At 34.9% G+C, this 26,898-nt stretch overlaps 1 protein-coding gene and 1 long non-coding RNA gene across 3 annotated transcripts in view; one reads left to right on the top strand and one right to left on the bottom strand.

Moving 5' to 3' along the window:
• The window catches only part of LOC118271821 (uncharacterized), a 123,388-nt gene that overhangs the window by 72,435 nt on the left and 24,055 nt on the right, over positions 1–26,898 (top strand). For both annotated transcript variants that reach the window (XM_050698522.1, XM_035588058.2), the window contains 2 exons: positions 2,227–2,289; positions 13,814–13,908. In XM_050698522.1, coding sequence (XP_050554479.1) covers positions 13,851–13,908 — 58 coding nt within the window. In that variant the 5' untranslated portion in view covers positions 2,227–2,289; positions 13,814–13,850. The remainder of the gene's footprint in view (positions 1–2,226; positions 2,290–13,813; positions 13,909–26,898) is intronic.
• LOC126911438 (uncharacterized) lies at positions 17,156–19,562 on the bottom strand. The gene is made up of 3 exons (XR_007705983.1): positions 18,823–19,562; positions 18,411–18,618; positions 17,156–18,257 (listed from the first exon to the last, which is right to left on the bottom strand). It is a non-coding gene; the product is annotated as an uncharacterized LOC126911438 (long non-coding RNA).

Genomic DNA, 26,898 nt, shown 5'->3' with positions numbered 1-26,898 from the left:
AACATATTACGCTTTAAACTCAGATAAAAAGTCAATAAAAGAATCATTACCTCACTTACGTCCGAACAATACAATAAAAATAAAATATAACTGTATGACCACAATAGAAAACCATTAAGTATTAAGTAACAAGATTGTCAAATCTGTCACAAGTAATTTGGTTAACAGTTGCTACATCCAATTATTTAGTTTCCGTCTGTCTGTTGCCGCTCAACTGGTAAATAATTGAATTTGTCTTATGTCCCGCTCAAGGACGGGGCTTCGATGCCCAATCAGGGGTGAAGCGATCAAGTATTGTAAAAATATTTTGTAAGAATAAGCCTATGAATTTCGACTGCCTTTTTGATTGGATAGTCCAACAATGAGGCATGACCAAGTAATTTTCGGTTTCTCATTATTATTTTGAATAGAACTCACCCAAATTTATGACTGTATTGTTGATAGTTTATAGAATTAGACTCCTTTAAATTAGCAAAATAAAATCTGCGTACTAACTTAAAATTGCGAACATTTTCAGTCGATAAGTTATAATTGATATGTAACAGAATCCTACTTATGTTATAAATGCGTTAATTTGTGAGTATAGATGTTTAACTCAAACTTGAAGTCATTTTTTCCCGCGAAATCTAGTGGGTGGGATCAGGATGAAATTTGAAATAGGGATCTATTATGGTTTGGAATAACATGTGGGGTGCTTTTAATGCTAGAATAACAATAAACTGACGGTTAAATTACCCACCACGACCTGCCTTAATTTCAATTACAGTTATAATCACTTCAATACAAAATACACGCAATAACATCTAAATCATGACGAACAATCTGTCAGCTTAAAATATTTCATTACAATTACATCATAAAGATTTACCACCCTCTAAATACCGATTACGGACACGACAAGTTTCATAGTTATTCACATAACTGCTAATTACTTAAGTTATTCATAAATATTCGTTATTCAGAATGTAAACACGTTATTCAAGTAAACATGTGCCTGTATACAATACAAGGTTACTGTTCAGTCGTTGACCTCTTAAGAATAAACTCAGTGATATAAAATTATGACTGTTCTTTTTTGAAAGGTTGGGTAGGTGTGTGTTGTACCTAGTTTTCTGTTTTGTAGGTCCTAATCTGACTGTTTTTTTTTACCCACATTAGGATTTTGTCCTGTGTCGTGGGTATCTTTACAAACATACACATGACACATACACATCGCACCCAGACCCGAAACAACAATTTGTGGATCTGTCAAAGAGTTGCTCCGTGCGGGAATCGCACCCGCTACACGTTGCGAGGCAGCCAGTTACCCAGCCACCGCACCAATCGTGCACTGTGTGACTCCTCTGGTGTTACTTTTGAGTGTCTCTTGGCAGCGTTAATTTACTTGTCATGAGAAGATTTTATTGCTAGTTCTCCCATCTATGCCATAAATAAAGTGAACTTGGACTTGCTAAAAGTCTCATACAGCCGCACTCAGAGACATTCAATGATTACTTAAACTATTTCTTAGTAATGATTTTGTATCGAAAACTATTGCTTAGGACTGGGTTAAGTAACCATTAAATGACTCTGAGTCTGACGGTTAGATTGAAATTCTCAATCAAATATTGTTCAGTGCTGAAATCAAACTTCGCTATTGACGACACTCTTCCGAGTTATCTTTATCAGAATATTTCGTATTTTGCTAATCATAGTACTATTGGAAGTTCAAACGATACTTTGTTCAAATTGTATTCAGTGTCTGTTACTTGCTCTCCCAACAAACATTTGTCAACTTAATCAAACTTTGCACTTAATTTCAACATAACTTTGTTTGTTTTGGTGTCTTATTCGCTTTGTATTTTCAAGTACATATTTTTACATGTAACTAGAACATACATAGAAAAAGAAATTATAAGATGTTATCTTTCTGTAAACATAGTTTTGATTTGGTTCTAAGATACATTATTATGCTAATTAAAAAACTTTCACGATAACACTGCCAAAATAAATAACAGTTTTAAAAACAGACAATTAACCCCTATAGGAAAAGAACTATACATCATTACCAATCTTTAAACTACGGCACGGATGTAACACTCAATACAGCAATGCAAAGAAACAGAATCCTTGAAGATCCATCTCAACTGTAACTTGCAGATCGCGTGATACTAGGCCAGCATCACGCTATGAAGTAACCTCAAACACCACTTTACATTATTAATGAGGTTTATTTCTTTGTTCTAGGTGTGAACATCATCAGTACGTGTTTATGATCGTGCGGTGAGGAAACTCGGCCGATAGTAGTCGGTAAGTTTTTTAAGACTTTATTCCTTTATAATAATTAGGCTGTTATCCTCAACTGTTTTCTTTTATGGTATGGTTACTCTTTAGTTATAATATATCTCTGAGTTCAGTGTGCCTCGTGGCAAATGCTTCTTTTTTTAAACGTTGTCCTACATTAGGATTTTCTCCAATGTCACGGGTGCGTTTACAAACATACAATTTCACATACACATGACATCCAGACCCGTAGCAACAATTTGTGGATCACTGTGTTTGGACTGAAGATAGTGTACGTCTTACAAATGTTTGCATATCTTTTCTCTATACAGTAGAAAAAGCATACAATTATGTCAAGGATAAACTCAATAATTTTCTCTTCATCATCATAATCAATCGTTTGTTGAAGTCCATTTTGATCAAAAGTCACGTCCATGACTTACAAATAATTATTTTCGTAAACGTTAAATAAAATAGTACCAAAGTCCAAATTGACTGTCACAAACAGTTTATAATAAGTAACAAAGCTTTCAGACTAGACTGTCCTTGAAAAAGGTATTCATACAACTAATGCTCTCTCTAACGTAACAATAACCTTCAGTACTGAAATTCAATAAATATAATAAAACCTGGCCAACACTCAAGGTTAGCAGAAGACAGGTTTTGATCGAAAATGACGAGGGTCCATTTAATACGTAGAAGACATTTTCAATTTCCAAATAGTGTCTGAAAATAGCTACACTATAATTTCTAGACCCGTCGAAAATAACGTCTGTTGTATGATATAATAACAAACTGGTTTGGTTCTGGCAGACCAAATGTGTACGGTATCCCCATTACTTATAGTATGTTATTAGGCAACCTATCACCATTCGCCACAAACATAAATCTAGACGAATTCCATACCATCAACCATTATCAAAAAAGCCTAAAAATTTAATGAATTATCATTGGATAATTCATTAAATTTTTACACTTCATTATTGAATGAAGTCCAGAATTACATAGTGTGTTATCACGTCACTATAGTAGAGTAATTATAATTTTTGAATTGTATTACCACTGGCTAGTGCTAAAAATTAGCGCCGTGACTCGAGCCGTCGCGGTCGGGCTACGGAATTTTAGCTGAATACTGGCCTTTTTCCGCCGTGTTGCTTATTTATTAACTTTTAAATTATTACCTTGTTATGCATGCATTATTTTATCACAGTGCAAATAAACTGTCCTTCTTTCTTTGTTTCTTTAGTTCTTTCTTTCTTTCTTTCTTTCTTTCGTCCTTAACATTCCCCCCCCCATCCCCTTTACAAAAATCATTGATCCGGTAGACACCATTGTTAAGTTACCCAAACGCCTTTCATAAATCCAAAAACACATTAAGCGAATTGCATTTTTAGTATTACATTACACTCCTACTATAACTTTTACCCGTGTAGTTCCCCGTTATCCAGTCTCACACACTACCGGTTCATTGGTCGAGACTTGGCGTCGATCCAAAAATCGCGATTTGATTCCATTCGAGTTGAAGGATCAACATTGTCAGTGACACGAGTTTAATCTCTGATGATGGACGGTGCTCCGAAATTAGTTGGGAGTTCTCGGAAGTCTCATTGGATATAATGCTCATGTCAATTTGTAGTCGTTTTGTCAGTATTTCCATGGAAAATGATTTTCCTTGTATGTCCATCTGGTCGGTTTTTTGTGAGTTTAGTAGCAATGGCATTAAATTTTATGTTTGTAATGCTTTTCCACAACCGAAATCTATGGTTTAGAAGTGACCAAACTCCAATCTACCAAGATTCGAGTCCTATAGACTTGCATATAAAGTTCTTATTACTAGTTATGCCCTCAGAAGTGCAATTTCCTTGCTATCTGCTAGAAAATGGATAAACGAGAAATTATGGAAAATAACAGGTTTAATTACGGCAGTACTCCAAGGGACCGGCCTCATTTGATGGACGTGGCTAGCAATGACATAAGAGCCGAGAGGATTATCGATCAACCCTCCAGTTCCTTATAATTGCGGTTACATCATCCCATTCCATCCTAGAGACCGTAAATATAAATATTTTCTAGCTGAAGAGCTTTTTTCTTATTTGTGAACCTTTTATTTTTGTGTGGATACACATAACTTTATTTGATTAGTTTTGAAGACGAAATACTAACTTTATTATAAAGATTAATTGAATTATATTTGATGACTTCCTTAGACTTCGAATATCCTCATGACTACGTTGCCATAACACAATTACCATATTCCTGAAAAACATACATTATTTCTTAGTTTTTTGGGAGCCATAAAAATTAATTGCACTAAAACTACACAAACAAGATGGAGCACATACAGGTGGTTCCTTAAAAGAAATGTTCACAATAGAGCCACCTGTATAAAGAAACAACAATACGCTCTCTACGTGAACTTATTCGGCACATCTTCACAGTCGACGTTATCATGGCGCGCCAACAGCCGCAGAAACTACTTGGACAAACAAAAGATGTCCCCTACTATTTGAAAACTCACACTAGTGTATCACAAACAATAGAAAAGAACTTAAAGTCTATGGTATATAAAGCTTATAGGCAATCTGATGTCATTGTGTCTGATACGTTACATTTCAGATACTAAGAGCCTGCTTCAAAATATCTCCGTTAAGCTTAACTGACAAACATTTTTCGTTTGGAAAATACATCGAAATTATTTGTGTCAATCAAACGTTGCGACAATTAATTAAAATATTTTGATTTATTGTGTCAATGTAGCTTAAAGAAGTGTTCGAGAAATATAAGTAGGTAGACCATTTTTTATAGGTAAAACACCATCTTAAAAAGAATATTATATTTCCATCCTCACGTGAGTTACAGTAGTACACGAAAACTTCTTTTGAGTCGTACACCCGTATGCCTTCAAAGACAAGATTGAGGACCGCACTCCCACAGTCCCAGTGTTTGCTAGACTCAGATAGAAGCGCGCCTATTTCCGTAGCTCATCCCTTTCAAGAATAAAAGATATGAGCCGAGTTTTCTTGCCACGCGAAAATAATACCAAAAATACGATGTTATGCCCTTATTATGTGGGAAAATCCTCTAAATATAGCTTCGTTCTCCGTGTGGGATTCGTTTGCTATAATGAAACTGCCTTATATGTAATTCCGTTCGCATTCTAATGATGTTGAAGTACCTAGCTCGGATACGAATTATGGTATTATGGAATGATGTCGCCTTATTATTCTGAGCACGATGTAGTATTAACCTAGAAGCAATTACTGCTCCTAAATTATTGTTAGGGGGATCTTCATTATCTTTTTGGAACGGGGACTTTAATAAGGAGGGGAGATATTTTGATTAAAGCGGATACTTCAAGATTTTCGCGTTGCTAAGCAGTTTTTCAACCGCTCCTTACTCTCAAAATAAAAGCTTTAAAATAGGTGAGTTCTGAAGTTACATGATATAATCTTGTTACAATTATAAGTGTGTTACTATAAAAAAATTACCTTGTAGCCACTGTATTATTATAAAAAAGTATTTTTCGCCACACAAAAAACTAAATAAACCAAGCCCAAACAATTACACAGAATTGTATAATAAAAAAAAATTGCGCACCTTATTGGTAGAAATCAATCCATTCTCCTTACAAGTCTAGCCTTTTTTGTTAGATAATTGGTGTCTAGACCGATGGCTAGGCCGACTCTCTTGGATCAGGTCATGCGTATCCAAGCACAACTAACTTGGATATCTAGTTGCGCACTGGCATTACTACACGTGTATGCTTTGGTGCCTTACAAGGCTTTAGAATGGTGCATAGATCTTATGAATAAAGAAGCAGCGCTAATTATTTAATTTATTTATTAACCGACTTCCCAAAAAGGAGGAGGTTCTCAATTCGATCGGTATGTTTTTTTTTTCATACAAGAAAAACTGTAAAGGCGAACTTAATGCCGTAAGCATTGTCTCCCAGTATAATTGTGGAAGAAAATAAAATTAGTCAAAAATATGCTACCGTTTATACCAAGGCTTTTTATAGGATAGGAGGTTAGCATGCAAACGGTTTGCCTTATGATAGACAATCAAGAATTTACAAAAAAGTACAATGCACGAAATAACGATGATGATACGATACAATGATAAATGACCCAAACTGGCGACATGTTGCTTAGCAACCGAATCAACATGCAGCCAACCAGAAAATTGCAAAGAATATAGTTTTTTCGATCTTTGTAGAATACAAAAAGAAACGTGTTTAAACATCTATTTATAAATCGTTTAAGCATCTTGAACGGTTGTAGGTTAGATTTTAAGAGTAAGTCGTGCGTACCGAGGCATATCTTACGAGTAGGAGTACACCCAAAAAGATAATCACTTCACGGCTTGTGATCTCAGACAAATGCACTGTGCTTGTGAACTCGATTCGTGTTCATGACTATACACTATGTATAAAGACTGATAAGATATATGCGCAATGTGCATTACTGAAGTGCAAGCGTAAATGTTCAAGAACCGTATCAAAAAGTTTGATTATGAAACCACTATTCGATACCACGTAATATGCATTACGCCTTCTTTTTTAAGGGGGGGAAATCATCCAATGTCTTCTCCCGCCTTGGGTGAGGCGAGAGGGAGTATCAAACTCTTACTGACTAAAAACCACCCCGTTCCTACTTCTGTCCTTCGAGCCGGATCCTCGGTAAACTCGTTAGGTAGTCCGCAGATCCGGAACGCATAATACCTAATGTTATGGTAAAAGCAATTCAAAACACTTTTTTTACTAACAAACCTTAGGAACTTATTTAAAAATAACTATAAACCTTTGTCTAAGCATGAATCTTCACTTGTTTGTTGAGAACAAACGCAATTTTATTATCAGAAACAACTCATTAAAAATAATGCTTTACAACGTTTAAAATGTTATTATAAACCGTTTTATTCTCCGCGAACAAACTCTTAAGTAGGTTTACATTTTAAACTATTACAGTTAATTTAACGTCATGAAAAGACCGTTATTTTAAGTATTTTCTCTGAAGTCTACTTAACAGGTATTTTAGCTGAAAGATTGCGTTTTCAATTACCAACGACTAAAGACCGTCGCTTTATAAAAATGGCTTGAACTTTGAAAATGTACTATATATACCCTTAGTACGAATTTGCTTCACGTTTAACGAAAGCGTGTTCGGTTAGCGCTCTGATAGGTCGGCTCGAATGAACCAACCAATCAGAGCGCCGAACGCGCTTTCATTTATTTGTCTTTACTACATAGGATAACAAAATCGCTTTCTCTGTCCCTATGACACTTGGTATGCTTATATTATATATCTTTAAAACTACGCAACGGATTTTGATACGTTTTGTTTTAATAAATAGAGTGATTCAAGAATAAATTTTATATGTATAATACAGGCATAATATATCACAATAAAATTGCACCCATGCGAATCGGGGGTGTGTCGCTAGTTAAACATAAAACAAACTCGTACTAAACCCTCTGAACACTACGTTTAGAAGTAAATGAGAAAGAATGAACCGATCTTATACTTTCATTCAATTTTCGTTTCGTTTACATACTCGTATGTTTGTTTTATATACACTTGCTTATTTTAAATTGAGATTTTGTTTGTACTAACTGTAATATAAAGTTACGTTAGTTTTTCTTGACGAGTTGAATAGGATTAAAACTTTCGTTTATGTAGTCTCCTGTCACATTTACCTACTAAATTACAAGGGATGTCTTATAATCATACACATACTCTGAGTACAAGACTGAGAAAGACGAAATATTTACTCATACCAACCATAATATTATTGAATTTAAGGTCTCGATATCAGCTGTATCACTAACCTAATAATAGCCCAATAGACAAAAGAAACTTATAATCAATAGAAAAAAGATGAATTATGAACGCAGCTACACCCCTTCACAACCTTTTCCATACTTTTTCTACCCAGTGCCCTGCTTAATCCCATTTTTCAATAGGCCATTGTTATAAAAAGGTTTGGATCTTGTTAATGGAGGACGACCTTTAGCCTGCCCAAATATCCAAACAAAAGCATCAACCGAGCAAGCTGACTCAGCTAACCGCCAATGACGTCACAAAAACGCACCTTTACCCACAATGAAACAGCACATTACACTACACTTACCAGTATAAATTAGTCTCCCATTCAATGTTAATGTAATATCCTGCAAGCTCAAATTATACTGGTATGTATAGTTCAATGTGCTGTTATATTTGTAGGTGTGTTTCAGTGGAGTGTAAACGGTGATTTACGTTCATCCCCCGTCCGGTACGGAATACGGAATCCGGTATGGTATAGGGAAGGTTTTTATATTCGTTCCTGGTACTATGAAGGTTCACACATATTTATCCTCGAGAAAGGAATTGTTGGACGATGTCCGAATCTGGTTATGTCCGCGCGGCTGAGAATAATACTTTACGTTAGGATCTCTAGATCGAAGCGTCTTGTGCTATCTAACTTTGAAATAGACTTTGAATATAACGCGTTACGCGCGCGCCTCAAAGAGCCATGAGACCACCACAGATGGAACCCAGTAAGTCTCTAGTGATTTTGAGTTCATCTATCACATACAGTTACAAAAAGTTTAAGTAATAGTATAAGATGTAATATCTTGTAACAACTTGGCAAACAAAGTCGCTATTGTTGACAGGCCCTACATACCTGCATACTTATCACGCGTTGATAACAACCTGTTCAAACGATCGACGGGACCAACAGCTAACCTATTTTACGTCTTAAACGAAAAACATTACAAATACTTATCCATCCTTTTTTTTAAGGGGGGAAAATCATCCAATGACTTCTCCCGTCTCGGGTGAGGCGAAAGAAAGTGTCAGACGATAACTGATTAAAAAACCCTGTTCCTACTCCTGCTTTTCGAGCCGGAGCCCCGGTAAACCCGCTAGGTAGTTCGCAGCTGACATTTCCACCCTGCCCTTATCTCAATCTTTTGAAAAAAAATATCAGAAATATAACAAGCTATATCGATCTGTTTAATTTTACAAATACTCGGAACCCTTAATATACAAAAGGTTAAATAAACGCTCCGTTTATTTGTAAACAAAACTCAAGTGATTTTAATTACAATTCTTTGATCTTGCTCCACGGTAATTTAACTAATCATAATCTTCAAAGAGACGAGTACCTGTAATTATTATTTATTAATCCACGTTATTTGCTGTTGTTTGTTGTTATAATTTGAATATTGGTTCGAAATTCGTAATAATAGGTCGTTTTCTTGGAGATGATGGTTCTCTATAAACAGAATAAGCTTGCCGGCCTTTTGTGTGGTTTATTGAAAAGACACAAAGAAATGGAAAGACTCATCAAGTGTGCCGTATCCACAAGTCATCAACTAATCTGAAATGGTTTTTATTTTTATGGTTTAAGGTAGTAAACGAGCAGATGTATCACCTGATGGTAAGCAATCGCTGTCGCTCATGAACACCCGAAACACCACAGCCGTTGCAAGTGCGTTATCGGCCTTTTGGAGGTTAGGATTTTAAAGGTTGTTGGGGAAATCGGGAATTGGGAAGATTGACGAGGGAGAACGAAACACTACGAAAGCATTGTTTCACGTCGGTTTACTGTAAGGTCGTGGTATCACTCCGCTCGAGCTAGCGCATTCGAGCCGAATCATGGCTCTCGCACAACTAAAAAATATTGTATTTGTGGCATTAGGTCCACGTTCCGTAGCAGCAACAAAAAATATCAAAATTAATGTTTTTTCTTTATATGTATCCTTAAACCATTTACTCAATTTATTACGTGTCAATGCGTTTACTTCCTTATAAGGCTGTATTTCTATATTTGTTATCGGCCCTTCAGCTACGCGGCACCACTTACCGTTCACTTCAACTTAATGGGGTCGACAGTAATTTATATTGTACTTACACAGCTTGAATGAGAGACTAATGTTTAATTTTATTCAAGGACAAATCGGTGGTTTATTTTATGGTTTTGGAAATTCTTTGTAGGTTTATATTATTTATGTTATCTAATATATGAAATTTCCTTGTCACAATGTTAGTTACCGTACTCCTCCAAAACAGCTTTACGGTTTTTTACCAAATTTTATATGCGTATTCAGTAGGTCTGAGAATCGACTATTATCTATTTTCCATTCTGTGATAAGGGCTGTTCACCCTCCAATTTTTTTTTATTTTTTTTACGATATAATTTATAAGACAAAGCAACGTTTGCTGGGTCAGCTAGTAATATTATAAACATTATTGCTTCAGAATTCTTGTGCTTAACATTGTGATTTACCTTTCTATAACGTAATGTTCTTGAAAGATGGCGCTTCGAATAAATATCAATCTACCAGTAACCAGCAACTCATAAAGTAGTTCATCAGTAAAAAAAAATCTGAAGCAGGTATTTGTATTGTTATTTTTCTCGTATAAATAAAGCCACCTCGAGCGATCGACTTCGCAACTTTTTTACTGCGGGAGTGCGGGAAAAACTTGAGAACAAAAAAACTGTCGTTAGCCTTTTAAAAAGTTTGTAGACTTCTTTATATTACGCTGGTAATGTTGGCTGTTATTTATTGTGGCACACTTACAATTTTTGTATATGAAGTTAATAATTTGGAAAGGAGTTTGGAAGAAGAAGTATAAGACTGGTATTATTGGCTATTGTGTATGTACAGAAAGTCGTTTTTCATTTGAAATGACTGCACGGTTGGCGCGGTAGCTGGGCAACTGGCTGCCGTGCAACGTGTAGCGGGTTCGATTCCTACACGGAGCAACTCTTTTTGTGATCCACAAATTGTTGTTTCGGGTCTGGGTGTCATGTGCATAACTTATGTTTGTAAACGCACCCACGACACAGGAGAAAATTCTAGTGTGGGGCAAAAAAAAATGTAGTACAGTTCATCAGTTTCGAAATTTATTCTTATCATTTCGGTTTTATCAAAGTTGCCCTTTTTATAAGAATTTATAAAAGCCTCTATAGACGTTGGAACAATCAAACCTGACAAATAAACAAACAAAAACAAAGCACGACTCCTGAACGTCACCCTCTACTCGTACAAATCACATTTCCTCACACAGGCATCAAAGTGCACACCACTAACTTCATTTGCGTCCCTTTGTCTTCTCCTATCCACAAACACACGGTTAAAGGAAATTTCACAAGGAAATTGTTGGACGTGGTCCTTTAGAACCAATGGTACAATGCTCATAGGAAGCGAAACTGGATCCCATTTTGAAGATTTTTGGTAGGGTTTCACAGTTGGCTGTGTAAAGGAACACGTGTGCTATTATTTAAGGTATCACTAGTACAGTACTAGTACTCTACAACCTTAGTTTAAGTTGTCTCTGAGAGATGCCAATTAACATGATTATATATTAAAACTGTTATTACTACTTTGTTCTTCCGTCAATTGTTATTTTAAAGTAAACTGTAGCAGTAAAATCTTTAACACTATCAGAGAAAAGAATTCGATTGAATAAATTCAGCTGTGTTCGCAGATACATCCTTGAGTCGCTCCTTCATACACTCTCTTTATCCCGGGCTCAGACAACTTTTCCTTCACGCTAAATTACCCCCACTCCTTTATCCTTATCTCGGCACTAAAGCCTTTGGAGCACAGCACTATAACATCACGTCACCATCTCATAAGTCAGTTGCCTGTAATTTTCCGCCATGTTCCCTTAAATTACCGACAGAGGGCGTATTCACGAACTGTTGCTGCAAATGGGGGGTAACGAAGCTTACTCCAGCAATGTGCTGAGCTAACGATCATTTGTCACGATATCCACGAAGAAAGTGTGGCCTCAGCTGATCCGGAATCCATTGGCGCTTCGCAAAACTTTTTTATGGGCATCCGATGATAGTTTACTTTCTGTTGTTTAGGCAAAATGTTGTTGAACTTAGTTGATGAAATATTGTGTTATTAGAAACAAGTGTACTCTATTTTCTTTACGAATAAGGTGATGATAATAATGTTAAATATGAAATATCTCTCAAATATAGCACAATTTGCCCTGTTTCTCTTCTTATACTAATTAAAACATCTTACAAAACGTAAGCCCAAAAGTCCTTAACAAACATATTTATGAAACGTCAAACAGAAACGGCGGGAAAGTATAAAATTACGCACTTTTCCCGAGCCCTACAAAAGTGGGACTAAATCTATTTGACAAAAACTTTGTCAGGAATAACTTTGATAAAATTTTAATTAAACCCATGACAGTCGCGGCGGCAGACCCGTCTCCGGCTCTAATGAGCGAAAATTTACGAGCAGAAACTCAGGTAATATGAATTGCACAGTTCTGTGCAAATCCCTTTCTGTGAGTAACGAGTACGAGCGACGGATATTATTAAAACTGTTGATGTCGTTTCCAAACAGTTGGTTGTTTCAGTTTTTGCAGAATTACAATCTTTTTGTCCGTCTCAAGGTTGCAAAGTGTAAAATCATGAGATTAAGGAGACGTTTTTTGCTACTAAAACATGAGGCAATTTGTAATGATTACTAAGATAATGACTTATTACAAAAACAAGTGAAACTTTGGTTGTTGGATCTTGGATCACGCTAGGATTAACGACTTAACCAGAAATCTTTTTGCCGCCCATAATTACTAGTGTCGACTATCGATCTTTTCTAGGCAATCAATTTCTTTCATCATTAAGGAACAATCTCTACTACGTACGTTACTATTTCCTCGATCATGTATTTAGTAGTTCCCAAATAGCCCTGTATCAAAGAATCCTTGAGCTCTATTCTCTTCGCCCAAAAGACCTCTATCGCTCCCAACTTGACACCTTGTCCTCGTTAATGAGACAGTGTACGCGGAAGCGTGGGATTTAATACCCTTTGTTATTGCTACGATCCCCATATACATACATATGTATGTACGTAGGTACCTAGATGTATGTGCGTCGCATACCAACCCCGTACATACGCCAGCCTGCACGCCTCACTGAAATTCACAATTTCAGCTGCAAACCACTAATTTCGAATTAATGAGTTGTATTCAGTTTTTTGGCCATAGCTCTCTGTGTAGCATATTGCAATTTTATTAGAGAAATTATTTATGTTTAAATTGTATAAATCACGTTTTAGTTCTATTAAATGTCAATGTTTTTCGTTTTCTACACTAACAACTACCACTAACTTTTGTTTTTTGAACCGAAAAGGTTTCTAACGTCTAGAAATGTCAAGATGTTGAAACGTAGATTTTAAACCCTTAATGCTAAGTATTTTATCCTAAATCCTAAGTCAATCTTGAGACTCAATCAGCCTGACACTCCCTTGCCCCAGGCGGAGAAGTCATTCCCCCTCAAAAAAAGTCAACTTAAAACACTGATTGACAATTGAAGCTGACTGAAAATTACTTGTTAGTTTTCCGACCACGTTTTAGCATATGTAGTGTATTCATTTCCAGTCACAGTCACAAAAGAATTACAAATAAAACTCAAACGACAAAGAGTCTATCGCATTTATAATATTGAGTAAAAATAACATCTTCAAGTGCAAAGAGTTCCTTTAGCTGCACATTCTATTAGTTGATTACTTATTATGTGTTTTAATTGTTTCCAGGTCGGAAAAGTCGGAGGGTCTTCATCAAGCTGCCGTCATGACGCTACACTGGTGGATGCACTGGTTCTGGGTGACAACGCTGTTCACCATCCATGGTAAGCATCATCAGTTATTTACTTAGCTAACACGTAATACCTATGCAATCGGAACTATTTCGTATGGAAAATTAATCTAATTATCCGGCAATGTATAAAGAGCCCCAAGTGTCTCTTTGCGAAATGTTAAGTAGTCTCAAACATAAATAGGATAATAAAAAAGCTTTTATATAATCCGACAACTAACAACAAACATTAGCCCGTTTAACTAAAACAACAAATTACGTCAGCTTTATGTATTTTTTGTGTTATTTTCTACAAAAAACATAAGCATTCTTCGCTCTCGTTTTTGTTAACTTGTGAGATGAAAAATTGTTGTTAAAGTATAATGAAACAAAGCAAGAATGTACTTATTGTTAGTACATTCTTGTATAATTTGTACAATATAAAGTTTCATTCTTCTTCCGAAATACAGGAAGATGTTATGTGACACAATGCTATATTCTTTTCCGTGGTATAAATATAAGTCTTTAAAACACCAACTCCAAAAGCAAAAACAATTAATTGCTGATTTAGAAAATAAATTGATGAGTCAAGTACAAATGCATATTAACAAAAAATACATTTTGAAATACCTAATCTCAGACATACCTCTACGCACAAATTTATGTATCTAAACAAAAAAAATACATCTTTTTATACAGTGTCATACTTACAACCAATTACCAAAAGTACCATCTAAAATTACAAAAGGGTCTACCCACGTGATTTTGAATACACCACTTACAAAAAGGTACTCATTTCATTCATTATACTTTATTATGAAGCCTTTTCTAAGACGTTCCAACCCCTTCAGCTGAACTTGCTGATCCGATGAAGGGCACTTCGTCCCCTCCTTAATTGTTCTTCGAAAGGCCAAGGTCGTAGCCAGTTGGCCTCCTCAAACACCGTAGTGATCATCCCCTGCCCTTTCAAACCAAAGATGCTGATGAATGGGTCTTAAAATAATATTAGCAAGTAGGTCAAAATGGCCGTCTGTCATTAGTCTTTTTTTCTGGTACGAAAAAATATGTACTGAAAGGATTTTTACAAATATATTTACAATCTAAAGAACTTTTATTTATATTTCAAATATGCTCATAGATGAGCTGTAGTTCGTATTTACAAATATTTATTTTTATAAACGGATATGCACAAAGCCTGCATAGAAATTTCTCATTCGAAATTGACGTCAGTTATGATAGGAAATAGAAATTTCAATAACCTCTTGAACACACTAATTTAAATAAAACACGTCAATAAACAAATACGTGTTTGTTTTAAAATAAATTCTCTGAACTATTGTCTGAACGCATTCACATAGGTGCACAATACAATAAAATTTCCGGTCCGTGCAAGTTATTTCCGATTTATTTACCGTACCGTTCCGCACCGAGATATTTAATAAAGAATACTTTGCAGGCCTTGACTTTTAAGTATGCGTTATTACTTCTTCGCAATTTAATAATCCGTGGAACATTGTATACAAGTCTTGTCAGGAATGCGAATTATAAAGTTTTATTGTGTTTCTTGCTGGTAAATAAATTTCTTAAATGTTTACTATGTACTTTATAATAAAAATAAGTCGGGTTTTCCTTCCTGACGCTATAACTCCAGAACGCATGAACCGATTTCCACGGTTTTGTTTCGTTTTAATTCGTTGGAAAGGTCTCGAACTCCGTGAACTTTAGAGCAAAAAAATATCAGAAAAAAATCAAGAGAAAAGCCCATCTGGTGCCCAAATGGAGTTCGCTGGGGTTTACTAGTACTTTATGAAAAGAAGCATTTGGTTTATGTCCAACTCTGCCTACGTTGTTGATTAGTTAAGCAGGTTATTTAGTCTGGTCATTATGTGCCTTTAGATATCTAATTTCACTTCCTACTCTAAAATCACTAAAACATTTTCGTTCAATTTCAGTAGCTAATCCTTACGCATATTTTCATAATCACCCAAATCCATCAGTGTAAGTGGTAACCTGTCTGCTTGGATGGATGTTTCCAAAGTTCAAGGTCAAACGATCACTTACTTGGACCATCTATTGGCAATATCGCAAAGTCACTGGTGCCATTTCGTAAAATTTTCCAGTCCAACGCATTTCCGATTGGGGCAAATTGCCAAAAAGATGGCGACTGGCGACAGCCAGGTAGAACCTTCCAACTTTTTTTATAAATCCACGTCTGTTGGCGAAGGACGGAAACTTTGTACTTTATTCCTCGTGATTGAGCATCTGTATTACTTATGTACGGACGTGTGAAAGTCCTGAAGGGAAGGCAAGCGTAATAACGGATACAAGCGCTTAATTCTAATTTATATGATAATAAATCATTGATAGTAGGTAATCGGATGCATGACTATGACTGCATGTGAAAACACTGATGTTCAGAATTTGTATGAATAACAAAATTATATTTCAAACTGATCTTCAAATAGCCTAATGTTGGATCTCATCGTAGCCTGAACTACTTAATACTTTATCCTTATGTGTATAACTTTTACCATACGAAAACCACTCCATAAAGGAGAATGGCAGGTTTGTATGGGAGTTTCGTACAGCAAAAAATTTTCGTGTTCCCGAATATTTTTGGGTTTAATTGGTAGTAAACATGATTGGAAAGCCCTATAAAAATTCTCAGATTTTTAGAAGTTGGGAGATAAGAGATATAGCCAGTTTTATGTTTGAGGTTAGGTTTGTCTATGGTCAATGGGAATATTCTGTAAATATGGATATTTTACAAGATTTTCATATTATTTATAAGGTAGAATATACATATAATAGGTATGGGCTAGTAGAGAAGCTTGTTGTTAATAATATCAAAAGCACAGGTCAATCGCCAAGGTTAAGCAACCCTTGCCGACTTTGGTGTGTGGATGGGTGACCATCATAGAAAGTCTCCTTCGTGTTTCGGAAGGAGAAAGAGTAGGAAGAAAAGAAATGACTTATGGAACATTTATCTTGTAATAAAGTAAGCTACTATCATCATTATCTAGAGTTTGTTTCGCGTTGTATTTCGTAGAGTGAGGTTACCGGAGGAGTAATTACCTCTTCCTTAACAACCCTTAAATTCCGAACCCCTAAAAGGCCGGCAACGTACTTCTAACGCCTCAGGTGTACATGGGCGGCGGCGATTGCTTACCATCAGATGATCCGTCTGCTCGTTTACCAACTTATTGCATAAAAAAGGTTAATTGCTTAAGTTTAATTGTAGTACTTTAGTAAGTTTATTCAGTTTGAGAATATTTATCTATAGAAGGTTCTCATTTCTATTGAGAGGTGGTCCCAACATTACCCTTTGTTCTTTATCATGTGTAAGCACTAAGCACATAAACATTGTTTAAATGAAAAAGAATATAGGAAGTTGATAAATTGACATGAGAATTTACCCATTCAGTAGCGTGCTTAAGGAGTGACCTATGTCCAGCAGCGGTCTACAATAGTTTGATAATGATTAAGAGCTGATGAAGTTTTCAGTGTAGGTAAATAAAACAACTTAGTTTTTGTAGGAATTTCATTTACTTTATTTTCTTATAATTACTTGATTGGTTCTTAATATTACTTCATCCAAGAAAGGGGCAGGTCGGCTCATACCCTCATGGCAAGCATAACTCAAATACCAAAGAATGCTCATAACATGTGAGCAGCATCCCACTGTTCTTAAACCTACAATACAATTACAGTAATCACTTTTGATGGTGTCCCGGCTATTCATATTTGTTTCTGCAACTATGAAAACAAAATAAGTTCTAGGAGAAGAGTGGCAGGACTTTATTTTAGCTTGAAGCAACATAGACCATCTGGAACATAGAAGTTCAAATTGCATACTTGGCCCCAGCAAACTTCACAAACTTCATTAATGGAAGGTGTCTGTAAATAAATAACATTCATGTAATACAATATTAAGCATTTACATATGATAGATATAAATTGCGCAAAACATGACCAGGCTAGAGAATAAATCTCGACACACAATGATTGGTTTTTACCGAAGACCTTTCCAAAAATACTAAATATATTTATTGTTCACTGGAGTAGAGAATGGAAAGACCAGTATCCTTTTGTTGTTGTTAGTAGAGCCAACATCATTAGTGTCTTACATTTAGCAACATAAAATTGTAATTGCTCTTTGGATTGCGTTTTTAGAAGCTAATTACTATAAATATGTTATTTCATATTATTATATACCTGTTGGTGTTCCAATAAACAAGCAGTGTTGTTGGGAGTAAGACTTTGACCACATGCAGCACACATCAGTTCAGAATTATCACTTTCCTGCTGATAAGGTTCAACGGGTTGAATATCTTCATTTGGTGAAGTATCCTTAGTTCTCACTCTTAACCAACACCGCACACAAGCTTTATCGTCAGGATGAAGCTAAAATAAATAATATAAATAAAGAAAAGCTTTCATTTAAACATACATGCTATTAGTGGAAAATATTTACATTGTTTTATTTCTTAGTTTATTTCAAATAAATAAAATACCGAATTGATAAAAGTTATAATATGTACATGTTCTTATTTATACCTGTCGTGGTTATATCTAAGTAGCAATTGTGTAAGCCGTTCTTTGTTTTTCTTCAATCAAAATTCTGCATTGCCTGATTCTTAGTATGGGTTGTCCACATACAACACAAACACTGATGGCCTATGTGTCTTCTCGGCATATTATCAGAAGAACATGAATGACTAGCTAGCTGCCAGCATTCATGGTAAACATGGTCATCTGGTGTAATCTAGAAATAATTAAATGATTTTGAGTATGGCTCACCATTAAACAAAAAAATAGGTACTAATAAATTATAACAGTGTTATGCAAGTAAATAATACATGTTACCGATTACTTATGTGTTTATTTAGTGTGATATCACACGTAAAAGTTATTGAAGTTCGTAACTATGGCCCATTCGTACACACAATGTTATGTGGAAACTACTTACATCTCTAAGATATGTCCTCAGACGATTAGTGTTGACGATATCTTCACCGTCATTTGATAAAGCGTGTCTTCTTCTTTGGGACAAGCGAACATTGCAATTGATGCATTGCAAACTCGTCATTTTCAATAAAACACGTAACACACAACACAATTAATAAAGCGTCCTTTCGCGAAAGTAGTATCAACAGATAGAGAACGGAGAAGCAGTTGCTCAACTCAACGTAAAAATGGCCAGATAATTGCTAAATTGTTTAGATGAAGTTACAAACTACAATCCAAAACAAAACAACGGCAAAAACTGGACAGACTTTGAAAGATTAGGGATTTTACGAACCTGTCAATAAATAATTGCCATTACAAAAAAAAAATACTGATGGCAAAAATAATTCCTATAAATATAAAGATTCTATGCATATATATGCATTAATTATATATTCTAAGGTATAACCTGTAATTGGTTAATTATATTTACTGTTATTTCTATTTCAAAATATTTATTTATCATTTCGAGCCTTCTGATATTTTATTAATGGCAACTAACTAAACATGTCTTCTACGTTTCGTTTCATTATATTACGTTTCGTTACTAAAATCTTTTAATTGATATATTTGCTAAACCCCAGCTTCTAAAAATATTATTTTTACAAAAAAATGAATGGTTTAGTTCCCTCAATAAGTGGTACAAATTTTATCAGGGAACACCAATAAAAGTATGCTGTACGAATTCTGCCATTCTCCTTTAAAGTAACATTACTAAGAAAATATATCCTTTCTTCGTGAGTTCTTCACAAACAAACTTAGAAACTTTGGATAATTGAGAAAAGTAGAATGAATCTCCACTTTAAAAAGTTATTCTTATATTACGGTACTTATTTATAACTTAGAATATAACTGGAGTTATATGAATATATTATAATGTTATATAAAGTTACCTATTCAGTTTTTTTTTGTTTTATTAATATCCACAACAGGTTTTGCATAGATAAGACGTTACGACAGAATACTGTTATTTTCACATCAATTAGCAAACTCATTATGCAAGAATATTAATTAAAATAATTAAATGTTTAAAATAAATATTCAATTAAAATGTTAACTTTGAGATTTATATTCTTAAAACTGAAAAGTTTAATTCCTGAAAAATAAAATATCTGTCGGACATATTTTGTTTCATTGAAACAGTAAGTGAGCGTCATTGTTTAAACATCTTTTGTCGGACAAGTAAAAAACATGTTTCTGTCCGATAAAACATGACTTTTGTATTCTTAATGGATTGGTCTTTTGTACATCCTTAAATATGGAACAAAAGAAAACAATTCCTTGCAATTGAGGACCTTTCCACAACATGAACATCCTTCACAAACAGACAAGAGACCCCATGACTGTTTATTCTTGTTTAATACATACATACATACATAACCTCACGCCTGTCTCCCATGGGGCAGAGACAATGGAACGCCAATTACCACGGTTTTTACACACTTCTTTCGCTTCATCAACAGTCATCAGTCTTTTCATGCATGCTCGTCGGTTAAAGGTAATTTTAATTTGACCCTTTTTTAATATATCGCCAATCTGGTCGCTATATGTCCGTCCGGGGCGCCCTCTTTCGACGGCCCCACTCATATTCGCCTTGTATATTTCTTTCGTGAATCTGTTTTCATCCATCCTTTCTACATTTCCAAAGCATCGTAACATTCCTTTTACAATCCTTGTCACTACATCGTCTTTGTTTAAGGAGTTTCGTACTTAAGGAGTTCCAATATCAATGTCTAATTACACGAACCCTATAACCAACGAAACCGAACTGCTAACAAAGACAAGCCGCCATTTTGAAGCATTTGGGTCAAGGCTCACTCGATGCCAATAATACGTAAATTATTCATTATGTTCGTGTAACAATAAGGAAACTTCAAACATTATCGCTTGCAAGTTGTATTTGTAATTTTAGAACGTTTTGATAATAGACACCCGAGGTGTTTGGTTCGACTTCAAGTGTTGGGGCTTCACTTCACTACCGTGTCTTCTGACATGATATGGCTCTTTATATTTTAAGTGTTCGTAATAAGTTTTATTATAACTTTATCGGCTTACACACGTAACTGTTTGACGAGGAACTCGACTAGTTTCAAGCCATGCTAGAGGCTCATATCCATTAGCAGCAGCCCTCTGAAACAGGGCGCGAAACTTGTGTCGCCAGTAACAGCGCGACAATTGCCGCGTCGTTTGTCGCTGATTGCTGCAATGCTGCTGAGTATGAGCCTCTAGCATGTCTTGAAACTAGTCGAGTTGCTCGTCAAACAACTTCGTGAGTAAGCCAATAACATAATAATTAATTTAGTACATAATAACCCTATTCAAAGAAGGAATTCATAATTAAACCTTTTGAATAGAACTACATAACTAACTATACTTCTAAAGCGACCCATTTCCAATTTTGAATAACGCCCAATTCAATTATAACTTGCCAGTAACGAACCAAAAAGTTAGATTCAATAAACCTTTTAGGTGCGTATAATATTATATAGGTATAATGAATAAACCTTATTAATAAACACATATTATGAATAAACCTTATTTTTAAATTATAGACGTAAGTTTCCAATATACTGGCAAACAGTCCGCATTTTCCTTCGCGTATCTAAGTGACATATAAGGCAGACATTATCTCTCCTTGTGAAATACTGAAACAGTTTAAACCTACGCATTTTTCTCAATGTACCAACTTGCCATTTGTTGTTCTTTTTAAACAAGAAACACCAACGCATTTTATACTCGAAAGCAGTTATGTAAAATGTACATTCATGTTTGTATTGGAAAATGTAAATATTTTTTATTATTTTTGAAAAACTTGTCTCCACTAATCGTATTTCAATGTCAACGTGTGATTGTTGTGAAAAATATCAGCTTCATAAATATTCAATAACCTCCACCTTTTTTTATATAAATATACATAGATAAACATTTTTTAGGCAAGTTTTTAAAGAAAACATAATTGTATAGTTCAATAGTTTCATAAAGTAGATAACTCTATTTGCTTCTATATCTACTACCTAATACCTCACTATCATTCCGTCTTAAGTATCCAAACAAATAAAACTACTTACATGCGTTATGTCAGAAGCTGCCGGCGCCGTTTACAGACAAAGATATACAAAAAGCCATTAGCCCTTCTGACACTCTCAGTCCCTATCGTACATTGTTTCTTAACCTGTGGTCCGTGTGTCTACAGGGGACTCCAACTTATGTATGGACATTTAAATTATTCTATCTTTTAATACATATTAATATAGATAAATACCAGCAAATCTCGTAATCGATTTGGAATCCACTAAGCAATAACATCATCAATACAAATATTGTTGATTTAGTTGGAAAAAGTAGCACCAACCTTTACATTTATACTATTGTTTTTTTTATTTTATAGTACTTGTTAAAATAAAATATCGTAAAATAAATTAATCTTGGGAATTAATGAATCTCGGAGTCCTTGAAATACTGTTTACTGAAAGAGGTTGAGAAACGCTGCTCTAGTACTTAAAATAAAAGCCACACTCCTTTTCCCGCCTCGGCCCACGAACAGAGCGCTATCTACAAAAGGTCCCCCATTCTTGAATAATGAATAGCAAAGCCTTGTTTTTGAAATGCTCTCCGACAAATAAAAAGCGCTGTTTTCTTACGAATTTTTACCCGACTGCGCCAGAAGGAGGGTTATGTTTTTCGAGAGTATGTATGTATGTATGTATGTATGTATGTATGTATGTATGTATAATTGTTTGGCACGCTCTGCAGCCTAAACGCCTTGATGGATTTTGACTTGAGAGGTGTCGTTAGATTCGTATTTACTGTGAGAGTGACACTGGATATATCAAAATGTTTAAAAAACAAAATGGCGGATTTTTGGCGCCAAATTCGAATATTGCCCACTCTCTAGCCTGAACGACCCGATGGATTATGGCTTGAGAGGTGTCGTTAAATTCGTATTTACTGTGAGAGTGACACTGGATATACCAAAATAATAAAAAAATCAAAATGGCGGATTTTTGGCGCCAAATTCGAATATTACCCACTCTCTAGCCTGAACGACTGGATGGATTTCAGCTTGATAGGGGTCGTTTGATTCGTATTTACTGTGAGAGTTACACTAGATATATCAAAATATAATAAATAATAAAACTAAAAGAATATAAAATAAAAAAAGGTAATTTAAAAAACTAAAAAACCCGACTGCGTTTCTTTATAACATGTAAATGAAAAAACCCTAAAACAAGAATACAAGAAAAATTTAAGCAGTCGGGACCCATTCTAGAAAGCCAGCCGTATGTGCCCACACTAAGTCTTCATAATATTTAGAATGGGTCCCGACTGCTTAAATTTTTCTTGTATTCTTGTTTTAGGGTTTTTTCATTTACATGTTATAAAGAAACGCAGTCGGGTTTTTTAGTTTTTTAAATTACCTTTTTTATTTTACATCTTTTAATATCTTTTCTCCTCAAGGTCATACTTCAATTTTAGTCGTGTCATAATTGGAGTTTATAAGATAAAAGCTTTTATTCCAAAAATAGTTGTTGATAAATTGAATCAGTCAACTCCTTGATGTCGACTTTCGAGGTGAAATACACCTGACTCTATTCTATTTATTAAACCCATTTTAATAATAACCTTAAAATTGAATAGAAGATCAGAGACAACTCTCTTCTTTTAAATCCGCTTTTGTAAACTTACAACACTAACTAAACCTTTCAAGTCTTTGACTGGACTTTACACATCAATAAATCAACGGTTACCTCAAACTTTTGCACTCTATAGTTGACATAACTGTCCTAATTCCTCATCCTAACCTTATAACCCCAACAACAATGTATTACGGCCTAAACACCCTCTTTAAACTAGTCCTCAACGCCTTAACTATTCCTAAAACCACATTCTAATGAAATTAAAGCTCTCTAAAGCCTTAACCAGGTCACAATATGAGTACTAATTTTAGTTTATGAAATGTGCTAACTTTAACACTGCGTAGGTAGACACCGGCTATCGTGGCTGTCAACGTGTAATAACTTGAGATTTACGTATTCAACATAATAATAAACAATTTACTTGTAACTTGTTAGTGGTTGTCAGAAAATTGTATTAAGGTAGGCCTCGTTTTATCGTGTTAGGCGTTTAATTTAGTTTGTGTCGTTCTAAAATATAATCCAGTGATATTGTTTAGTTTACATGCAGAAAAGATTATCAAATGTTTATTTAAGACAACTTGAAAATATTAAAACTCTTTATAATCATTAGTAACTTTTTTCTATTAAGTTCAACAAAATACACGCCTTTGTCCACGGCATTCCAAATTTAAATAAAAAATAAATAAAATCCATTTTTATTTTCTTTTCTTCAAATGACATTTCGCTTTCAATCCAGCCAGTGTTAGTCCCGCAACATATCACGTTTAGTTATGTCGTGTGCAATGACATGAGATGAAATAGGATTCTGTGTCGTAAGTCTGTGAGCTCCAAGCTTCACTTACACAATTAGTCGTGAGTTCGTGACTATGTGCAAAGTGGTTTATGTATGGAGTTAGTATGAGAGCTTCGTACATAAACAAACCTTTCACATGATTTGTTGGTGTCAAGTGCTGTACTTCATTTGTAGAGTGCGTTTAGTTATTGCTCGTGTAAATGTAGGGGTATAAATACACATAGTTTTACAGTGGAATTTGAAAATAAGTTGATTCGTTCACACAAATCGTTCTTTAGAAATATTTTTTATATAGACATATTGAGACATACTAAATTTACTCAAAATTGACGGTTTACTCACGTTCATTAATGAAAACGTCTGCGCACGCTGCTCATGATGAAGAGTCCCTCTGTGCCTTGAAACCAATAAAGCTTTTAAATATGACACAGACTAAATGCCTTTCAATGTTTCTTTAAATATCTAGTTTACGTAAAAAACAATTCTATTATGTATTTCTATTGAAATATGAGAGAAATGCACGAGTAACTCAATGACAAATAGTTATGTATGTGTTATAGTAACCGATCTATTACTAATATAGTATCATAATATCAACATTACTTAGCGGTCACATGTTGAGTCGATATTAATGTGGGAACAGCTTGTTAAGTGCACTATAAATGTCTACTTAGTCATAAGTTGTAAATCATCAATGGTCGTCTGTTAATACTCAAGGGTTTGAAAATCTGGTACAGTACAGATATCATAGCAAAACCATGAAAGTGAAGATTATGTTAGTGAAAAAAATAACTTGACATACGGACGGACGAACGGACAGACAAACATAACGAATCAACAAGGGATTCCTTTTTTGCCATTTGGCTACGAAACTCAAAAAAACAAGATATCTTCAGACGCCTTCAACAGAAACCTTATAAAAATTAAAATAAATACGTAAAAATCAACCTCCATTACTCGTACCTACCGTACCATTGAATAACCGCGGTCGATACCTATTAACGGCGCGAACTGATACCTTTATAAATAAAGGGAGAACCGATAATTTACCTTCACCCTGTGTTTTACCTAACAGGTTTGACCTTGACATCTGGGCCTAGATTCAGACACGTGCCGACGTCATAACATTACTATTAAGTACTACCGAACGGTTTCAGTGTTTTACTATTAAAGAAGGATAATGATAGGTATCAAGGTAATTTTATTTTATTTGGGACAAATGTTTTGTCGATAAGTCTTTAGGCAGAGTAGTTGCGGAGCTGCAGACCCCCTAGCGGGTTTACCTGGACTCCGGCTTGAAAAGCAGGAGTAGGAACGGTTAGTTTTTAGTCAGTAAGAGTCTGACACTTCCTCTCGCATTGCCTAAGGCGAGAGAAGTCATTGGATGATTTTCTCCCCTTAAAAAAAGGCAGAATAGTTCGGATTGTTGATATACTTATTGTGTAATTGAAAGTATTTTAGCTATCTACATTGCGTCGTGGAACAGCAAAAAAAGATATTACTTTTTATTTATGTCATCGGGCAGAACCTGTTTGATAAGTAAATGATAAAATTTTAACTGTTTTTGGGACGCTTTGTTCAGTCATAGGCAAATAGGCACGGTGCCCGGTTCCCGCACGGCGCAACTCTTTATGTGATCCACAAATTGTTATTTTGAATCTGGGTGTGACGTGTATGTGAACTTGTTTGTTTGTTAACGCACCAACGACAGGAGAAAACCCTAGTGTGCAACAATGTTTTTTAAAAGAAAAACAAACTACTACCTATGAACATAATGATTTTGAAAACTTTACTAGTAGTCCATTGAAATGTTACATGAGCTTTACATTTTTTAGAGGACGCAATTTTATTTTTTGATCATGTAGGGGGGGTCAATAGAAGCTTAACTTGAAGTTTGTGGGGTCGCCACCCTTGTCCCTCGGCCGCCATCTTGGAAAAAGGGATGGAAATACTTTTTTTGCTATATCTCGGAAACTATGCATCGTAATAAAAAATTTAAAATCATAATTTGTAGAAAATTATTTTGCCTACAAATATGTTTAATAACTTTTTGCCCTAAATTAACAATTAAAGAAGTTATAAGTAAAAAAGTGATTTTTTTTTAATAAGATTTTCTCTTTTGCTCTATAACTTTTTTTTTACATTTTATAAATAAATGGCACGGTCAATTTTCCACTTTGGAAGCGTCTATCTTTCAAACAATTGAATTTGACGAAAAATGGTTTTAGAAACCATAACGTCTTTTTTAATGTCCTATCCATAACCAACCATCACGCATTAGTTGAAAAAAAAAATGTCTGATGTGATGCAGTGACCGTGCGTTCTCCGCCCTCTAACTCGACAACGGTTCACCATGTAAAAAAAAATTTAGACAAAAGTTGTAGAGAATTTTGTATTCTACAATATTGATAATGAATACAAATACCAAAAACCCATAGGAAATGAGGTATTTCCAAAAAACCGCAAAAGAACGATTTTTGGGACCTTTGACCCTGAATTTTAAGAGTTGCTTACACCCTACCATATATACCATGGTTTTGAGACAAGTTTTAGGGTGTCAATATACAAGTATTTACAAAATTACAGCTGGTCATCTCGCATACCGAGA

The sequence above is a fragment of the Spodoptera frugiperda genome, chromosome 15 (assembly GCF_023101765.2).
Source record: "Spodoptera frugiperda isolate SF20-4 chromosome 15, AGI-APGP_CSIRO_Sfru_2.0, whole genome shotgun sequence".
Taxonomy (NCBI): Eukaryota; Metazoa; Arthropoda; class Insecta; order Lepidoptera; family Noctuidae; genus Spodoptera; species Spodoptera frugiperda.
The sequence above is the reverse complement of the archived record's forward strand: the minus strand, read 5'-3'. Positions and strand labels throughout refer to the sequence as shown.